This window comes from Urocampus carinirostris, chromosome 5 (genome assembly GCF_059441175.1).
Source record: "Urocampus carinirostris isolate Australia breed hairy pipefish chromosome 5, RoL_Ucar_1.0, whole genome shotgun sequence".
NCBI lineage: Eukaryota > Metazoa > Chordata > Actinopteri > Syngnathiformes > Syngnathidae > Urocampus > Urocampus carinirostris.
The window spans coordinates 22,713,659-22,731,333 of NC_142353.1; the positions used below are offsets into that span (position 1 = coordinate 22,713,659).

A 17,675-nucleotide genomic window follows, 5' to 3' on the forward strand; every position below is an offset into this window, starting at 1 on the left:
CACTGCCCTCTGGGATGGGCAAACAGCGTCACGCGATTCAGACCAAGCCTGCCACCAGATATAATCCCAGGAGACAAAGCTGAGAAGCACTAGAGAAAAAAAAAAGACTTGTTTCGTTTCAATTACCCGCAGTTTTAAAAACATTCACTCAATGTCACCAAAGCTAAGCGTAACTCCCAAAACTATTTGCTGACTTCAATTTATCAACCAAAGATTTGAGGAAACAGTCTCACTGTTAATTTACTTTAAATGGGAGTCATGGACGTGCTGTTCAAAGCAATTCGATTGCACTCGTCTAGATTAAAGATACACAATTGAAAAAAACGCATCTGGGTCCCTTCGCAGAAGCATTAGCTCCTTTTAATAATATATATGAAATCCAACAGTGAAGTTTCCAAATTCAAGGACATGTCAACATGAAAAGCAGAAAAATACATTTATCACATTAAATCAATCATCTAATCTAAAACTAAAATAAATGTTAAAAGAAACAAAAGTACTACTAATTACAAATGCATTATTTTGTTGTCTTTATTGTTCGGTGTCACTTTGTGTGTCTCATAAAAACTATTTTTATTGCACTCATGGCCAACATTCAGATAGCTTGCTAAATTTTTCTGAACTTGTTTTTACCATCCATTTTATTTATCGAGATATATGATATCATGAAGTCTGTAGTAGTCTGAAGTAGCTTGAAGTATGAGATTTGTTGCATCAAATCATTCAATGCAAATGATCACATTTAGATGTAGATATTACTTTGGCTAATACTTTTAGTCTTTATTTGTAAATCAAAAATATTTATATGTATATTTTGAATGTTTCTAAACCATTTGGATGAAATGGCCAGCAGCAAAAGAACTTGTGCAGGAAAAACTGAATGAAAAAATTAAATTGGCTTAATTCGTCTTTTTCCTTCATGTGTTGCAGTAATCGTTTTTTAGACTATCTGCAAATACAAACAAATACATAAACTTTTTTTTTTCATACCAGTGAGGCCCGCGACTCAAAAACTTCTCCCACCGCTGCCCCTTGGGCTTTAGTCCAATCAGACCAAAAGATATGAGGTGTAAATATTTTAATAAGTCTTATGAAGACCAAACCAGATGCACATGATTACCTGGAGAACATTTAAAACCCTAGTTGAGACATTTTCATGATCCAATACACAGAGTTTAGAAACCATAAGAAGGTGAAAATTGTCATTCAAGAACAACCAGTAGGTAAAAGTAGTTCTTCTTTCAAAACTTCAGACTGGGGGCCAACTTTTGGCAACATCCTGATGCATGGCCTCAGGTAACCACATGCAATATGCAGACAGAAAAACTGCAAGGGGAGACAAAAACAATATGAGACGAAAAGATGGCGCCCAAAGCAGTTTTGTCGGTCATTTCAAATCCATACATTTAGAGTCAGTCTTCCACTTAGCTAGGAGAGCATCTCTGCAGTCGACTCTCTGCGACACAAGCTCTCCTAACACCGCTTCTGTCCTGGGCTGAAGCCTATAGAACAAATAAATTAAGTTGGATTTTATTTTTTAATGAAGAAACAATTGTATGTGTGAACAATGACCTACTTGGCCCACGATTTCATCATAATGGAGGAGTTTGATAGCAGAAAGCTCTTGTGGGCCTTCAACTTAGGACATGCCTGCACAGCACACGTGAAAACTTAAGAGAATAGACCACCACAAATGCATGCAGTCAATTATAACATTTAATGTACAGGGTGTTCAAAAGCGTTTGACCCTATTTTGTAGGACAATAATTTTGACAAGTTTAGTTGAAATGACCTCAAAGTTTCACAGCTTGTGTAGAAACGTTTACGTTTTTTTTGTGTAATGTTCGGCATCTCTATATTTTCAGGTTTAGAAATGCTGTTTACTTACGCTTGCACTCAGTCACAGAACACAACGATGCATGCCTTCTTCACAAATAAGGAACCAACTACAAAACAAATTACAACTTGGCACGGAAAATTTCAAGGGCTGCTTATGCAAATTGAAATCACTGGGATGGTCATCAACATCAGCAGAGACACTGAAGCTGGTTTGTGAAGCATCAGAAGTGTTAGAAGACCAACTGTGAAAATCCACATTCCACAAACAATGGTTTGGCAGATTCTGAGGAAACTATTGCCATCTAAACCTTACAAGCTTGCAGCTCCTTCAGGCCTTGAGGGAAGGTGATAAGCAAAAACAAACTTTCTTGTTGAAATGCTACATAAACAGGAATAAGACAATGATCAGCTAGGTTTTAGTTTAAGCAAGTTTCACATCAGTGGCAAACTTGACATGTGCAGAGTCACAGGCGACACTCATATTGGGCATTTATGAAAATCTGTCATAGAAATAATTAATATTTGTACTTTTCTTTGTAAATTTAATAAAATTGATGACCTTCAACATAGAGTGTATTTAGTTTCATTAAGATCCATCAAGTAGTTTCCGAGATATGAGCATTTATAGAAAGGTCAACTATTTTGGAACACCCATAATATCACAGATTTTAATGATCAATACAAATCACATATGTTCTACCTGGCCATCTAGAATAAACTGAGCAAACAGTTTGTATTTGTCCACACCATCGGGATACTCCATCTCCAATGCTGGAAGCTCCCAGGCTACACGGACTGCAAAACAATACATACTAATCAAGGGAGGAAAAAACATGGCAGTCAAACACTAAAATCCCCTTTTTAAAACAAGCAAAGCCCGGTTAGCCATTGAAGTTAGGCAGCTTTGCCCAGACGATTAGAACAAGGAGGATTTTTTTTACTCTGTCCTGACTTACAGAAAGTGCTTGAGCGGAGACACCGAATGGTGCCTGTGGTGGTACAAAACCAAGGCGCTGGTGACTCCAGAGGAGGTCCAAAATGGCAGTATTGAGGCAAGAATTGTGGGATCCATTCTGCCTCAACAGCAGACACACCTGAAGGGAACATGAGCATGAAATTTCATCAAAGTGGCATAATGCAAGCATGCTTAGAGGAGACGTTTGGTTTCCCAGGCTTTATATTCTTTAAATCTGCACAATCTAAAACCCAGGCTATTACAAATATGGATTAAGACATATACAGTAATCCCTCGCTGTATCACAGTTTACTTTTCACTATTTTGCAAATTTTCAGCGTGCATTGTGTTCTGTAGCAGACAATACACAGCAAATCTATCACAAGGGCAGGTCACAGAGGGCTGCGTGCATTTGTGTGTTGGGTGGAGGTGACTGTGTATGGGCGACTCTGATAGGCTAATGTATGATGTTACCCAAAACAAACTGCTAAGCACAGCGACAGATAATATTTTAGTGGCATGTCACATTGAAAAAGAATTCAGCAATTAAATTGGACTCTGAGGAAAGTCAGAAGAGGGCGAAAGAAATGCTGATCACCACCGGGTGCTCCCTGGATAATTATCAGGTCCAAGAACAAACCGTGGCGTCGTCGGGAGATGAAGCAAAAGCATGCCCGCAGGTCTGACCAACTGCTGCAGCTACACAACAAGCCACCCCTGCCAAACCTGTACCTCACCAACATCAGGTTCATTGCCCATGAAACGGATGACCTGGAGCTACAACTCGTAGGGAAACATTTGTGACGGGTGTATTTTAATAACCATGGAAACCTGGCTTATTTAGAGGATCCCTGATGCTAGTGCGCAGCTAGCCGCCCTCTCTCTACATCGCTTTCTTACACTGAAAGGGAAAGGCTTCCAATTTATTTGCAATATCGTAAAATGACAAAGACCATTCATTCATCTGCAATTCTGTGTCTTTGTAGTTTTTTTGTTACAGTCGTGTACATTAAATGTTATGGATATCCAACAAATAAATGTTTCTACTTTGCGGGTTTTGACTATCGCGGGACTTTTTGGGAACACAATCCCCTCGAAAAAACGAGGGATTACTGTATATGTATTTAAGATGCAAAGAACAGTTGCTCTCACTGACCTTTCATATACATCTTGGTGGTCTCCATTATCTCTTGGTAGACAACAAACTGAGGCATTGTTTTAAACAGTGGTGACGTCGGGTGAATGAACACTGGGTCGTCAATGAGGGGTGTCTGTGGGGAAAAAGGGGGGAAAAAAAAATCACAAAAGTACAAATGATTTAAGTTATGGTTACCTAGGCTCACCTTGTAAGCGTCCTTCCATTGTGGATTTAACAATTCCTCTGCCTGCACTCTCCTTGCCAGGTGGTCACCAAGGCCTGCTAGTGTGATCTGTCGCAAGCAGACCACTTGGTGTGCTGTAGGAGGTGTCATCTTAGGGTCGATGATCACGCCGGAATTGGGGCAAACGCTGTTTACTGATAAAAAATAGAGTAAAATGTGTTCCATTCAAGTCATATTCATTTGTATAGCCCACAATAAAAAAAAATATCATGTTGCGCCTCACATTTACACCGACCAACGATCATACTATGACCATTGTATACATTCAGTTTAGAACTGAAACTCAATTTACTTAAGGCCCCCAGAGCGAGGTTGGGACGAATCGGGATTTCCAGAAATAGACCTATGATAAAAACATTTCACTGTACTCACATATTTTAAAAAATGCTGGACAAATCAAGATAAAAAAAAAACAATAATATAAAAGAAATCTATTATTCAGGAATAAAACCAGATATAATTTGTTTGGGCTGTACTTACATTAAAGAAACTGTGTGTATTACTTGACCAATAGATGTCACTGTATTGTGGGATACAACCAAAAACGAAAAGCACAAGCAAGAATACGCACTACAGAACTTCAATGTGACCAAAAATCTTTCATCAAATTTTTTCCCCAGCCTTTTATAAGGTTTTTGTTTTTTTGGGGTTCCTGTAGTTACAAGATAGTGGACCATTATGTCAGCTTACTCTAAGTGAGGCTCATCTCATCTCATTAGCTGCACCGCTTATCCTCAGTAGGGTTGCGGGGGTGCTGGAGCCCATCCCAGCAATCATCGGGCAGTGGACACCCTGAACTGGTTGCCAGCCAATTGCAGGGCACACAGGGACAGATAACTCGCTCGCTCATTAGGGACAATTTGGACCGGCCAATCCACCTGAAATGCATGTCTTTGGAATGTGGGAGGAAACCGGAGTGCCCGGAGGAAACCCACGCAAGCACGGGGAGAACATACAAACTCCGCACAGGTAGGCTGGTAGCTGGATTTGAACCCACACAGGAGGTTCCCAAGACCTTAGAACTGTGCCGCACACGCGCTAACCACTGCGCCGCCGTGCTGCCCAGTGAGGCTCATAGTAAGTGTAATTAATGCACATATCTCGGCCTACGAGTATTTTAAAACATGCGTGTTTATATAATAGTTCATGTATTTTTGCTCGTTTTTAAGACAAAAGCTGTAATAATAAAACAAAACAAAAAAAATCTCACAGAAAGAAAAAGACATAGAAACTAAAATGAGTTTATTTAGTTTGCGGTTTCACATGTAATGAATTGTATGTTAGTATTTAATCATTGCCGTGACAGAGTAAGATGCACCTGATTTAAGTACCTGCGTTGGTGAGCTGACTCCTGAGCCGGCGGATCTCCACCATAGCTTTGTACCGGAGGCCGTTCTGCTCACAAAATGAGGGCGTGCAACCGGCATATTCGCACGCACCAACAGCACCTGACATCACACACACGCACTTTGTAGAAATTTGATCTACTCATTTTCTAGTGATCCTACCAGAGATGAAACAAACATACCCAACATGACCATGAGGTCCCCCAGCAATAGTGACGGCCCTTGTCCCGCCCAAAGCCTCTTCATTTGAGCCATCCGAGCGCGACGCTGCGAGAGCTTAGAGTTCTCGTCTTCACTACCTGCAGGCCTGAAAAAGGTTTTTAAGAAAAAACATTGAAAAAGATTAGAGCTACCTGCACCCTTAAAACTTTAATGGATTGATTTTGTTGGCTCTCCTCACCGGTTGAACTCCTCAAAAATCTCCCGGACTGTCATGGCAGCTACCACGGCAATGACATAGGGTAAGCACCCCTGCTGCTGGCCCAGCGCCAGCATTTTAGCGTAGCGAGGTGCTACAGGGAAGGAGGCCATAGCCCTGCCCAACGGGGTTATGGGGCAGCTTAGTCTTGCTTGTTCCAGTTGTTTCATTCTGGAAGACGACAACACTTAGTAAATGGTCCTTTCCAAACACGTGAGGATATCTCAGTGCATAAAAACTTTTGTACAAGACCCATAAAAAAACAATACCTAGCACTCACTGATGCTGAACCGTAATAGAGCAAAATTCAAGTAGACTTGGCACAAGTACCTTCCAAGGCGAGGGGGCTCTTTGAGAGCTCCTAATGAGATCAACAACTGCTCTGCTGCAACCAGAGCTTCGGTAGAAGGAGGAGTAGGGAAGGGAAAATTGACCACCTGCAGATTACACATGTGAGTATTTCCGTTTTATTTTGCATTGATAGAGACCAGTAAGAGACCTTCTCGATGTTTAGGTCTTTCATCTGTAGGACCAGGTCGTCCACAGGCCTGCGAGTGATCTCTGCTTCTGAAAAGTGGCTGAAGTCGCTAAACACAGCAGATGAGTACAACCTACCAAAGAAATGTCAACAGTGTTAGGCTAAAGCACAAAAAGTGTTGGCTTGACTTGCAAATTCAAATGAATCAGTGAATCAATGACCAGTGAAATCATTATTACAACATAGAAGTAACAGATATTTTACTATGTTCCATCACAACAATAAATCACAAAATTGACATATTTTTGTAAGTAAATGGTTCTTAAATTGAAGTACACGTACGCCTGGGGTTACATGTCTTTTACATAAACTTAAAAACATTCATATTGAAATAATTTAAAACAATTTTTAAATACTGTCATTATTCCAGGATAATAAGTATTAAACATATAATGAGTCTTAATTCAAAAGGATCATTACTTTCAAATTTATGTTAATAGCTCTTTTTTTTTTTCCAAATGTAGTGACTATGACCCCCTCAGAAGCACGTACAATTTTATTTTTACGCTGCAAAATTAAGGAATACAATGATTAAATAAAAATCTGCTTCTATTGGGAGAGTGTTGTACTCATTGTAAGCATGGATTTCCTTAATTTATTATCAATGATAATTACTTGGGGCGGCAGTAGCTCAGGAGGTAGAGCGATCGTTTAAGGATTAAGGGATCCCAGTTTGAATCCCGGCTTGTCCGTGTTACATGCCGAAGTGTCCTTGGGTAAGACACTGAACCCCCAATACCCCCAATAAGCAGGTTAGCGCCCAGATCACGGCCGCTATTGGGAAATGTGAAGCACAATGTAAAGCGCTTTGGGAAGTCATTGACTTGAAAAGCGCTATATAAATGCAGATCATTTCATTTCATTACTTGGATTCATTGGACGCTCAGACACTTTACATAGAATGCATTATTCATTCACATAAACGTTGGTTTACGCAAGTCCTGGAGCAGACTCACACAAGCGTGGCACCTAAGAATTAGACCCTTTGCAGGGACATTCAGATTTAATTCACGTGCTGTCCATTTCTTCTGATCCTCTGAGTTTAGGGTTGCGTTCAAAATATTGATATATAGATATTTGTCAACATGTCTTTAACCGGCATTGCGTCTAAGTTTTATTCAAGCAAAATCAATAAAGGCACACCCCTACTTACGAGCATTCGACAAAAAACGGTAGATGCGAGCAATTTTTTCAGGATGTCGAAAAATATCCGGACATTGCTGTAAGTTCGAGTTTGAATTGTGTGCACCTTTTTCCGAGTACAGGACAGTTCTGTGGTGCTTCTTTCCGCCACTAACGGCTTGTGGCGCTGTGAGAGGTCACCCAGCATCCACCCCAAAGAAGAAATCTGCTCCTTCTTCCTAGTTTCTATAGCGTATCTCAAGCGCGCCAAGAACTTTGACATGTTTATTGTATATTATCTCGTGCATCCATTCAACATGGTTGGTATAAAGTGTAAAGAAGAGGCGAGATGTTTCATTTGAAATTAAAGTGTAATATGGAAGCTTGATGCAGTTGAGAAAATGGTTGAACTGCTTTTTTTTTTTGCCCACTTTCTACCATGGAGGAGGATGTCGCTTAACTCTTGAAGCCCATCTTCCAAAAGTAAGTTAAACTCAACTTTATTATCTTTATAGAGCATATCATTTTATTAAATGTTTATTTTTTAGTAAAAAACAATACAGGTTGCTTATACAAGCCTCAAACATACTTATATAAACCTTAAACATACAAAATATTGCACTGGCGGCAGCTTATCAACAAATTCAACTTACGAACAATCGTTCATAAGTAGAGCAGCATCTGTACAATTAATTTCCCATGAACCATCTATTACGCCGCAACACTACCCATTACAAGCCCCTCAGAGAAAGTCACGCTGACAGATTGCAGACTTGCAGGGTTACTAAAAGCAAACAACTCTGACCTGTAACAGTGTCCTGGCTCTGTTCGCCCAGCTCTGCCTGCCCTTTGGTTGGCTGCAGCTTGAGAGGTCCATGTGACTTTAAAAGAAGACACGCCAGTTACGCGGTCATAGAAGCGCTTTTTGACGCGACCGCAATCGACGACGTATTTAATGCCGGGGATGGTCAGTGAGGTCTCTGCAACATTGGTGGCCACCACACACAGACGAGTGCCAGAAGGAGGAGGCCTGAAAACCTGTGCACCAAAACACCATACGTAAGTAAAAACTTAAAACTGTTGCAAGGATAAATATTGTTATGTTCACCTTGGCCTGTTTCTCAGGAGCCAACAAAGAGTAGAGTGGGAGGACGTACAAGGGGATGGACGGGTCAGCTTTCTCTTCTACGGTGACAAAACAGAACTTCTTATAAACTACTGAAGAATCAGTGGATACATTTACATGCAATTGAGATCAGTTTAATAAATCTATGTAAATGTACAAAGAAATATGATTATGGTCGTAGTTTGACCGCAAGTAGTCCAATTGAAATGGTTGTGTTGGTACTTTCCTTTCCGAATTAATCTCGCATATCGAATAAACACTTTCCATAACACGGTTCACTTTACACTGCCTTATTTATCACAGCTACTTTACTGATTTGTATTTTGCATTGTGTTCTGCATTCTCATTGATTCAGAAGTCAGTTCACATTGATGATCAAATGATTTGACAGTACAGTGGTTATTTGAAAAAATCCCCAAGCCCACCGAGCTGGAAGGAAACTTAGCAGCACAAATTGTATACACATGAGATTCAGGAATGGAGCACACTTTTGAAGCAAGGAGGAAACATACGACAATAAATTATATTATCTTTTATGTAAAGTTGCTGTACAGAATTTAGAACATTCTTACTCGCTGACACCATCTTCTGGCTTGTGTCATCATTTCAGCCTCTGTAAAACCTGTGTTGCGGATGCAAGCGCATGCATTTTTTTGGGACGCACTAAAATATACTCTTTGTTTTTCAGCTTTTTGGGTTTTGGGTTGGCGTTTGGACTATACTTGAAACAGGCCTGTTCTTTCACTATTCTCATACGTTAACAAAAAACTGCAGCGGTAACGAGCATAAAGTTATTCTATAACACCCCCGACACCCCATTCTACAGCCCAAAAAGCCATGCTAAAAGTAAGACAAAAGCAGATCGGCGCGGTGAAAAAAATAAATTGTAAGTTAACACATACTTGCTTGATGAGATTATATTTGTGCTTCACCCTTTAGATCGTCTAGCTAGCAAAAGTCATGTATACACGTCTGTTTGTTTGTCATTAGGCTTTTAGGGGATTCTTCCAGATTGGTCCAAAAATCTGAATTCTAATGGCATTTGGACTATTCCCTGCATGTAGACGTAAGAATGAGTAGCGGGGCTTGCCTGTGTCCTCTGGATAGTCTCCGATGTCCAAGTCGGAGCCTTCGTCGATGTTCTCTGCTATCCCTGCTTCTCTGTCTTCGTCTCCCTCATCCACAGGCTGAGCGGAGTAATTATCCAGGTCGATACGAGGCAATGACTGCAACCAGAATCATTGCCAAGGAGTTAAATATCCAAGTGCTATTATTACAGTTAATGCAAAAGATGCAACATACAACCTTCCTCTGTTTGGTCTTCTTGAAGTGTTTGACTTTTTCTGAGTCATTGGCTTCCTCGTCTTCAGCGGAACATCAAAAAATGTTATAATACAATACATTTTATTCTAGTCGTTGTAAAGTGAGTACTCACCATTTGTTGTGTCACCCTTCCTGAAGGGAAACGCTTTCCTCAGCCGTCTGCACATGCTATGAACCTCTGCTTGGCCAGTTAGAAAGATCAAAATTCCCCCTGAAAAATGGACTTTCAAATTGGGGCCAAAACTAGAAGCACTGAAATTACACTATCGGGCAGTTTTGACTTTACTCATACTCCGGTGTGACTTGCATACGAAAGGATCGAGCACAAATTTTCTATTAGTGTTGCAAAAATACGATTCTTAACGGAGATCAGTGGCTTGGGTATTATCTGATCCCAGAGTAACCTTTTAAGTCATCTCCAGAGGAAAACAACTGGGAAAATGGCCAAAATAAAATAAAAGTTACATATCCAACTATGGTTCTTTTCTGTACAACTGCCAGAAGCAGTTTTTCAAAAACTGAATATTCAGGTCGGGGGAGGCAATGGTCGGAACACGCAGGGCCGGACAGGCGCAGTTACTATCTAGGTTGGAACAGCTGCTGGTGTCCTTCTACAAAGCTAGAATGAAGAGCATCCTGGCATACAGCATCACGCTATTCTATGCTAGGTGTACAGCAGCGGACCAAAAAAAAAAAAAAAGACCGTAATCAAAACAGCCTAGAAAATCATTAGCTGCTCTCTGTCCAGTTTGTAGGACATTGCCGACTTGAGATAACACAACAGAATCATCAAAAATATAAAGAACTCTTCTAATCTTTTTGACATTTTGTCTTTTAGTAGGCGCTATATGTTCCTTAAAACAAAGACTAACAGGCTCATCACCACCCTAAACAAGTGCGCAAATCTCTGAAAAATAGAAAGATAGAAATTACGAATTATTCTGGAGTTTTTGTTGCTATTATGAGTTGTCACAATGCACTAAAATTGCACTTTTTTTTTTAAAACTTGGGCCAGTCTCCGAGAACTATTTTTGACTATTTATCCTGACATCATTTTATTTTTATTTTTTAAATCTTTATTATATGTTTATCCTGGAATGCTATGTCTACTCTTGTTGCAAACAATGTTTACTACGTTTTTATCAATGGCAGTAAAGACTATTCCATTCCAACACGTGGGTAAACAAGAACAACTTGAAGTATATTTCATCAGTAGGGCAAAAAGTAACAATTCAATTCCCTAATGTTACAGGGGAACCCAGGTATTTTGCGGATACTACATAGGCAAAATTTTAACCATTTGTTCACTTTTTAGCATCTTGTCAGGTTCCAGAATATTTATAACAGGAAATGTTGTTTATGAATAATACAGGACACGTAAAAAATGTGGATTGAAAATAGTCAAAGGTCCATGGCGTATTGCTTTCTATTAATAAAAACGTATTCACCTGAAGGAAGCATACGGTGGATCTTGCATGTCTTGTGAAATGTCTCCCCTGCGTAATCGTCCAGCGGGGTTCGTTTGTTGAAATGTATGGTGACGGGAAACTGCCGGGCGTCCACCTTGATGATGGGTGGAGGCGTTTTGAACAGCTTTTGGTTTTCAGTAAAATCCTCCACACGCAAAGTAGCCGACATGACCAAAAGTTTCATGGGCAAACCTTTCTGAAGATACACAAAATTGCTGGTTAGTGATTAACACTTCAAAATTGATTTTATAGGTGAGAAACATTTAATATTACCTTGTTTCTGAGGGGAACTATACGAGAGAGCAGTCCAAGGAGAATGTCTGTGTACACACTGCGCTCGTGGGCCTCATCTATGATAATCACGCTGTAACGTCGCAGTAGGAAGTCCTAACAAGAAAAAGGTGGGGCCACCCAAAAAAAGGGCTTACCAGATAGAAGGCTAATAGTAAGGGATGTCCCAATACAATATCATTACTTACAATCCGAAAACAGTGCCAACAGAGTATTCTAACTCATATTATTTGGTACAATATTTCAATTATCCATAACGTTTTTATAAGGGCTGCGGTGGTTTCAATGTTAACATTTGTTTGTGCTTATTTTGTGTGACAAGTTATATAAAAATCTACCATCATCATTTTTTAAAAATGTTTCAAAATAGATCCCAGCTATTAGTCCAACTTCTTTTTATTGTCATCAATCTTCTGCCACCTCATGAAGTTAACTACTTGAGTCGGGCTGTTGTTTTGATCACAATGGCTGTGCATGAGCTATACAGATGCTGGATAGAAAAAGCAGGAGCATAATCTGGAATGCACAGGTTATATATGATCACAAATATCAGAGCAACATCTGCAATTTTGGAGGGATTCCGATCCTGGTTTGAGGCCCGATAACGAACAGAAATCATTATCTGATCGTGACACACCTACTAATGGTAGTATAATATAATTCAAGAACATTTCACCCTAACAAGGTGAAATTACTAATTTAATCAAAGAATTCAAAAAACTCGTGTTCACCATGTGCTTATCTAAATATCAGAAAGATAACATGTTCTGTTTCGAAGGAAACAAAGAAAAACGTTTTTACCGTACCTTCTGGATTTCTTTTAGAAGAACACCGTCTGTCATGAACTTGATCTTGGTCTCATCAGTCACATTGCCCTCGTATCGGATCTGATAAGAGACCACGCTGAAAACCCAGACATAGACATTACTCAAATGAGTGCACCACTTAAAACCATCTTAAACCTTATCTGTGACAATATTACCGTGTGGACAAGTTCATCTCTTTGGCCACTCGGTGTGACATGCTGACAGCTGCGACTCTTCTTGGCTCAGTGATGCCTATGATGCCAGTGTCACTGAAAAATAAATATTATAAACCAGACTTTACGATTTTATTTGAAATAGTGAGGGAAAGCTCCATGCTTTAAAGCAGGGATGTCAAGTTCAGGTTGGCAGACTGTCTGGTCAAAAGCAAGCCTGATAAGTAAAAGAGTGTCCATTTTTTAAAGTTTGTTTTGCAGTATTATTCTTTATCATTCGGCCTACATTAGGAACCCATCCTACATATTATGATCATGGATGACAAGGGATTTTCTCTAGACAAAACACAATTCAGTTTTACACCTTAACCAACTGACCATGCTATACAAACTCAACACTGCACTCTAGCAGCCAAGAGAGCATTTTGTTTGCATTATTTTTTTAAGAATCATTACTGTTGATAGAAATAACTGAGAGGTTCTTTTTTTTACAAACTCAGAAATTCATGGCGCGTCAGATTAAAACATCCAGCGGGCCAGATTTTTGACATGCTTGTGTTAAAGGAATTAAGTTCGGAAGAGCTCCGCCGCAATGGTAGCCGAGTTGGCTGTGATATGCTGGCGATTGATTGAATACTGTCCCTTTAAATTGTACATAAACCGCAAGTTAGTTGAACCAAAAAACAAAACCCTATCATAAACCTTTGCAACAAGTTGGAGTTGGAACGGGTAATTTGGATGTGGCTCGTTGCAAATGTGAGGCCAGTCACATGCGATTGTTGTTACTGTGGATCAATAATATGCTAAAATATCGTGAGAACATTATATTATGACATTGCCAATGTTCTTAAACAACTTGACTGAATGCAGATAAAAAGGCGGCAATTAATACAATGCATAATTATTATTATCAAATGTGATATCTGATAACAAGAAAGAGGCATATGAAAGTGTGTGCTAAGCTGCCAATGCTAAGAGGAAAAGTGTGATTTCATTCAATTTAGGGGTTATTGTTAAAGTCCATGCACATTTACTATGGTATAAACAGGAGCTTCCCAAAAATAAATAGTGGGTGTGCACTGTGGATGAATTATTTGCAACAAAGAGAACAACATTTTGAAAAAGAATAGATGAAGCCTTAAGGGCTAATAGGGAAAATGGGTGGATTATAGAAGAACAAAAAATAACAGTTCCAACCAATGAAGATTGGACTTTAAGTGTCACCTTTGTTGTATTTTGTCTGATGTGTGTTAAAAAACATTCCAAAAAAAAAAAAAAGAAAATGTCCATGCATATCTAATACAATTTTGCATATAAACACAAATACATCTCAAACCCTTTTGAAAAGGCATACCGATCTTAAAATGTCAACTTATCTTTTAATATGGGGAGAATGGTCCAAAATTAGCAAATAAGTCGGAAAAAAAATGTAAAAGGATTTTGATATCATGATTTTGATTTTTTGGGGGGGAGAAAAAAGTTATTTTAGCCGTATTGCTCACCACCAACAAAACCTATCATGCTGAGACCACCAAAATCACCTGCCATAGCCGGCTTCGTAGAGGAACTGAGGAACTTGTGTCGTTTTCCCACTTCCAGTCTCTCCACAGATGATGACCGAGTAGTTTTCTTTCACAGCCTCCATTATAAGCTGCTCCTCCGCTAACACCGGAAGCTTCAAGCGAGCCTCCTGTGGACAGAACAAATGGGGTCTGAAATGTCCATGTATGAATGCAATACTTTGATATGAATTCTCGGTGGAAAACCTGTATTTTTGGTAATCTATCAACGGGGATATAGACAGCTGGCTGTGATGTCCTCTTCATGTCACTGGACTTCTCAATTTGCTCTTCCTCCTTCACGTTTGGTTTTATCGCCTCACAAGGAATTGTTTCCTCGCACTCACTCTTTACTGGTGATTTGTTCACATCACTGAACTCCTTTTCCTTATCATTGGTCTCATCTTCACTCGTTGAGGAGTCACTATCATTATCAACTTGATCATCCTCTTCCTCTTCTTCATCTTCTTTCCACTTTCTCTTTTTGTTGGCCCCACTGACACTGCTAATTTTTAGTCCTGGAGTTCCATCTGTTACTTCATCAACTGTCCTGAAAAATGAAGACAACGATGTAATCTAAAAAGTCAAATTATGCACTTTATAAAGAGCATGATTTAGCGATCTCTTTCACTTTTTTTTGTTAGAATGTATGATTGTATCAAAACTGCAAACATTGCCTTGTCTTAGATCATAACTATATTCTCAAAGCATTTTACTGAGACTGGCAAAGGTTTTTGTGCCCGGCTTCAGTTAGGATAAAAATTGGTAAACAACATATAAAAACAATTAAGTATTATTACAAGTAAACGTACTCTTTAGTCTGGTAGAGCTTCTTTCCTATGCCCAGTTTTGATGTGGTGTAGAGAAGCTTTATTTCAGACTCTGGAATCTGCACCTCAGCCAACCGTGTCAAGATATCAGCTCTCTGCAGAAAGAACAAAAGTATAAATGTGAGCCACTCTGCTAAAATGAGTCATAAGTATCAACGTTCTATTTGTAGCTACAGGCCCATAACTGAGAAAAAAATAAGGAAAATCATGAAAAATAAAATCTTCCTTTACCTTTTTCGATATTTTTAAACATATGACACTCGAAAACACTTTCCCAGATATTTTTCTAATCCACATAAATAGGGAAAGTAACAAAAACAACGATTAAAGCTCCATATTTCTGATTTTAGGGAAAAACATTTTTTTAAATATGTATTTAAAAAAATATATGCTGAAAATGTCTTTCAGTATGGTCTAATTCTTTTTGCCTTTGTCAAAATTAAACTTTAACATTAGACTATCCCTTTAACTGTGAAACATTTAAATGATATCACACCCAAAAAAACCCAAAGACAACTTTAAATGTGATTTTCTTTTTTGGAAGAGAAAAGGTGAAAGGAAGAACATAATTTAAATGGCCATCCAATTCATCCATTATCTTCCGCTTATCCGAGGTTGGGTCGCAGGGGCAGCAGCCTTAAAAGGGAAGCCCAGACGTCCCTATCCCCAGCCACCTCCTCCAGCTCATTCGATGGGATCCCGAGGCGTTCCCTAGCCAGCCGAGAGACATAGTCTCTCCAGCGTGTCCTGGGTCGCCCCCGGGGCCTCCTGCCGGAACACCTCCCGAGGGAGGCGTCCAGGAAGCATCCTTATCAGATGCCCGAGCCACCTCAACTGGCTCCTCTCAATGCGGAGAAGCAGTGGCTCTACACAGAGTCCCTCCCGGATGACTGAGCTTCTCACCTTATCTCTAAGGGAGAACCCAGACACCCTGCGGAGGAAACTCATTTCGGCCACTTGTATCCGGGATCGATCGGAATTTAAATGGCCATATCTTCAAAATAGTTCATCATAGCTTTAACTGTGGTATCATTTTAAAGATCATATCTTATACTTTTCATTGATACCAAAAACCCATATTTGCCTCACTGAGACTCATTTCGGTAAATCCGGTCACAAATGTCAAAAGCAGGGAAAGATGGCATTTGGAGATGGAACAGACTTCTCTTCACCTTGATTTTCTTTTGTTTTTTCTCCAGCACTTTTTGTAGCTCCTTCCTTTGCTTCTTGGTGAGAGGCTTCTTTTTGGAAACAGGAGGAGGCTCTGATGACTTTTTTCTTTTTGCCTTGGAAGCTGTAAGCACTAGGGGGTTGCTCTCATCCAAGCCCTTGAGTCTGGTCACATCTATGAAATATATGGCTATTAAATAAAGTCTCACGACAATTATGTTTTCACTTACCTAGTTCTACAACAACGTCAGCCTTCTCTGACTGTTGGGGTTCGCTCTGTTGCCGCCCTTTCCAGTTGTATTTCTGTCTAAGTCTGCCCATCTCTATACGAGGAAGGGGAAAACAAAATATGAACTAATAATAAAATAATTGTAGTGCACAACAAATGTTAATCAATAATTAAAACTCGCATATTAATGTAAAAAACGTGCAAATCGCTATTTCCACAAAGCAAATAATATCACAGAGCAAACACTACTTTGTAAGGTGGCTTTTCTGATCCTCACGTGAAAACAAGAGCCGGTCCTTTAATTAAACCCGTTCGTTGTGAAACAGCCTACAAAACTAGGTTCCGCTGTAAAGCGAATATCAACAAGAATACTGGAGACGAAAAATTGGATAAAATCATTCACTTTTATCTTGTCTAAAATTATAGTAATAATAAAAATATCAATAGTATTGGGATACCTCCATATTTTATAATAACCCCCAAGAAGAGCATACAATATGTAAGGTAGTTTTTCTTAAACCTTACGTAAAACAAGAGCTGGTGTTATGTGTTTAAACATTACAATAATGATAATAACGATGATTATTGTAGTTTAATAATAATAATAATAATAATAATGCTATTGGGTTGTCCACATATTTTAAAGTAATTTCTCAAAAAAGCTACATTCTGATCTATCATCAACACTGCTTTTTAATGTCAGTGTCATAATATGTAAAAACTAAAAGAACGACATAAAACACAATCTGAATTAGTAAAAACACGCTTCTTATATTAAGAAGTACACAATCAAAAATGGACTGGTGCCAATTTTGCCTCGACCCAAGAAGAGGCTTGGGACCATCAACAATGGAGAAGGCTGTCCAGAGTAGCGTCCTAATTGGTGCCCCGACCACCCAAGGGATCCATTAAGCGAGAACACAATTAAACACATTTACTGTTTTAATACGCAACAAAAATGAATGTCATTATTAACAAAACATGTTAGGCTATAACTGTTTCAATTAAATTGGCATTTTTACGACGAGCATTCACTGTAATGATTTTTAAATTTAGATATGTTTGCGTGAGAATGAATTAATAGTGTGCTACTCTGATC

At 39.2% G+C, this 17,675-nt stretch overlaps 1 protein-coding gene across 3 annotated transcripts; it reads right to left on the minus strand.

Moving 5' to 3' along the window:
• Nucleotides 1-1,063: 1,063 nt before the first annotated feature.
• Nucleotides 1,064-16,892, minus strand: dhx37 (DEAH (Asp-Glu-Ala-His) box polypeptide 37). 3 transcript variants are annotated; one of them, XM_088336187.1, is made up of 27 exons: nucleotides 16,826-16,892; nucleotides 16,578-16,670; nucleotides 16,350-16,522; nucleotides 15,160-15,272; nucleotides 14,555-14,897; nucleotides 14,330-14,478; nucleotides 12,792-12,884; nucleotides 12,616-12,712; nucleotides 11,792-11,905; nucleotides 11,498-11,714; nucleotides 10,162-10,260; nucleotides 10,032-10,090; nucleotides 9,817-9,952; nucleotides 8,709-8,785; nucleotides 8,406-8,638; nucleotides 6,440-6,551; nucleotides 6,271-6,377; nucleotides 5,923-6,111; nucleotides 5,705-5,829; nucleotides 5,508-5,624; nucleotides 4,138-4,310; nucleotides 3,951-4,065; nucleotides 2,796-2,933; nucleotides 2,540-2,634; nucleotides 1,577-1,650; nucleotides 1,405-1,502; nucleotides 1,064-1,326 (listed from the first exon to the last, which is right to left on the minus strand). In XM_088336187.1, exons 2-27 carry the CDS (start codon nucleotides 16,666-16,668, stop codon nucleotides 1,250-1,252), a joined length of 3,414 nt encoding a protein of 1,137 aa, XP_088192313.1. In that variant the 5' UTR covers nucleotides 16,669-16,670; nucleotides 16,826-16,892; the 3' UTR covers nucleotides 1,064-1,249. The 3 variants fall into 3 exon arrangements, with proteins under 3 accessions (XP_088192313.1, XP_088192314.1, XP_088192312.1); XM_088336188.1 differs by having other exon boundaries at nucleotides 16,854-16,891; XM_088336186.1 differs by having other exon boundaries at nucleotides 16,578-16,878.
• Nucleotides 16,893-17,675: the final 783 nt, after the last annotated feature.

Coding starts and splice junctions, on each gene's coding strand:
- dhx37 (XM_088336187.1), bottom strand. CDS start 16,668: ATGGGCAGACTTAGACAGAAATACAACTGGAAAGGGCGGCAACAGAGC. Junction 12,885..14,329: donor TACGAAGCCGGCTATGGCAG/GTGATTTTGGTG, acceptor TTTATTTTTCAG/TGACACTGGCATCATAGGCA. Junction 5,830..5,922: donor ATTTTTGAGGAGTTCAACCG/GTGAGGAGAGCC, acceptor AACCTTTTTCAG/GCCTGCAGGTAGTGAAGACG.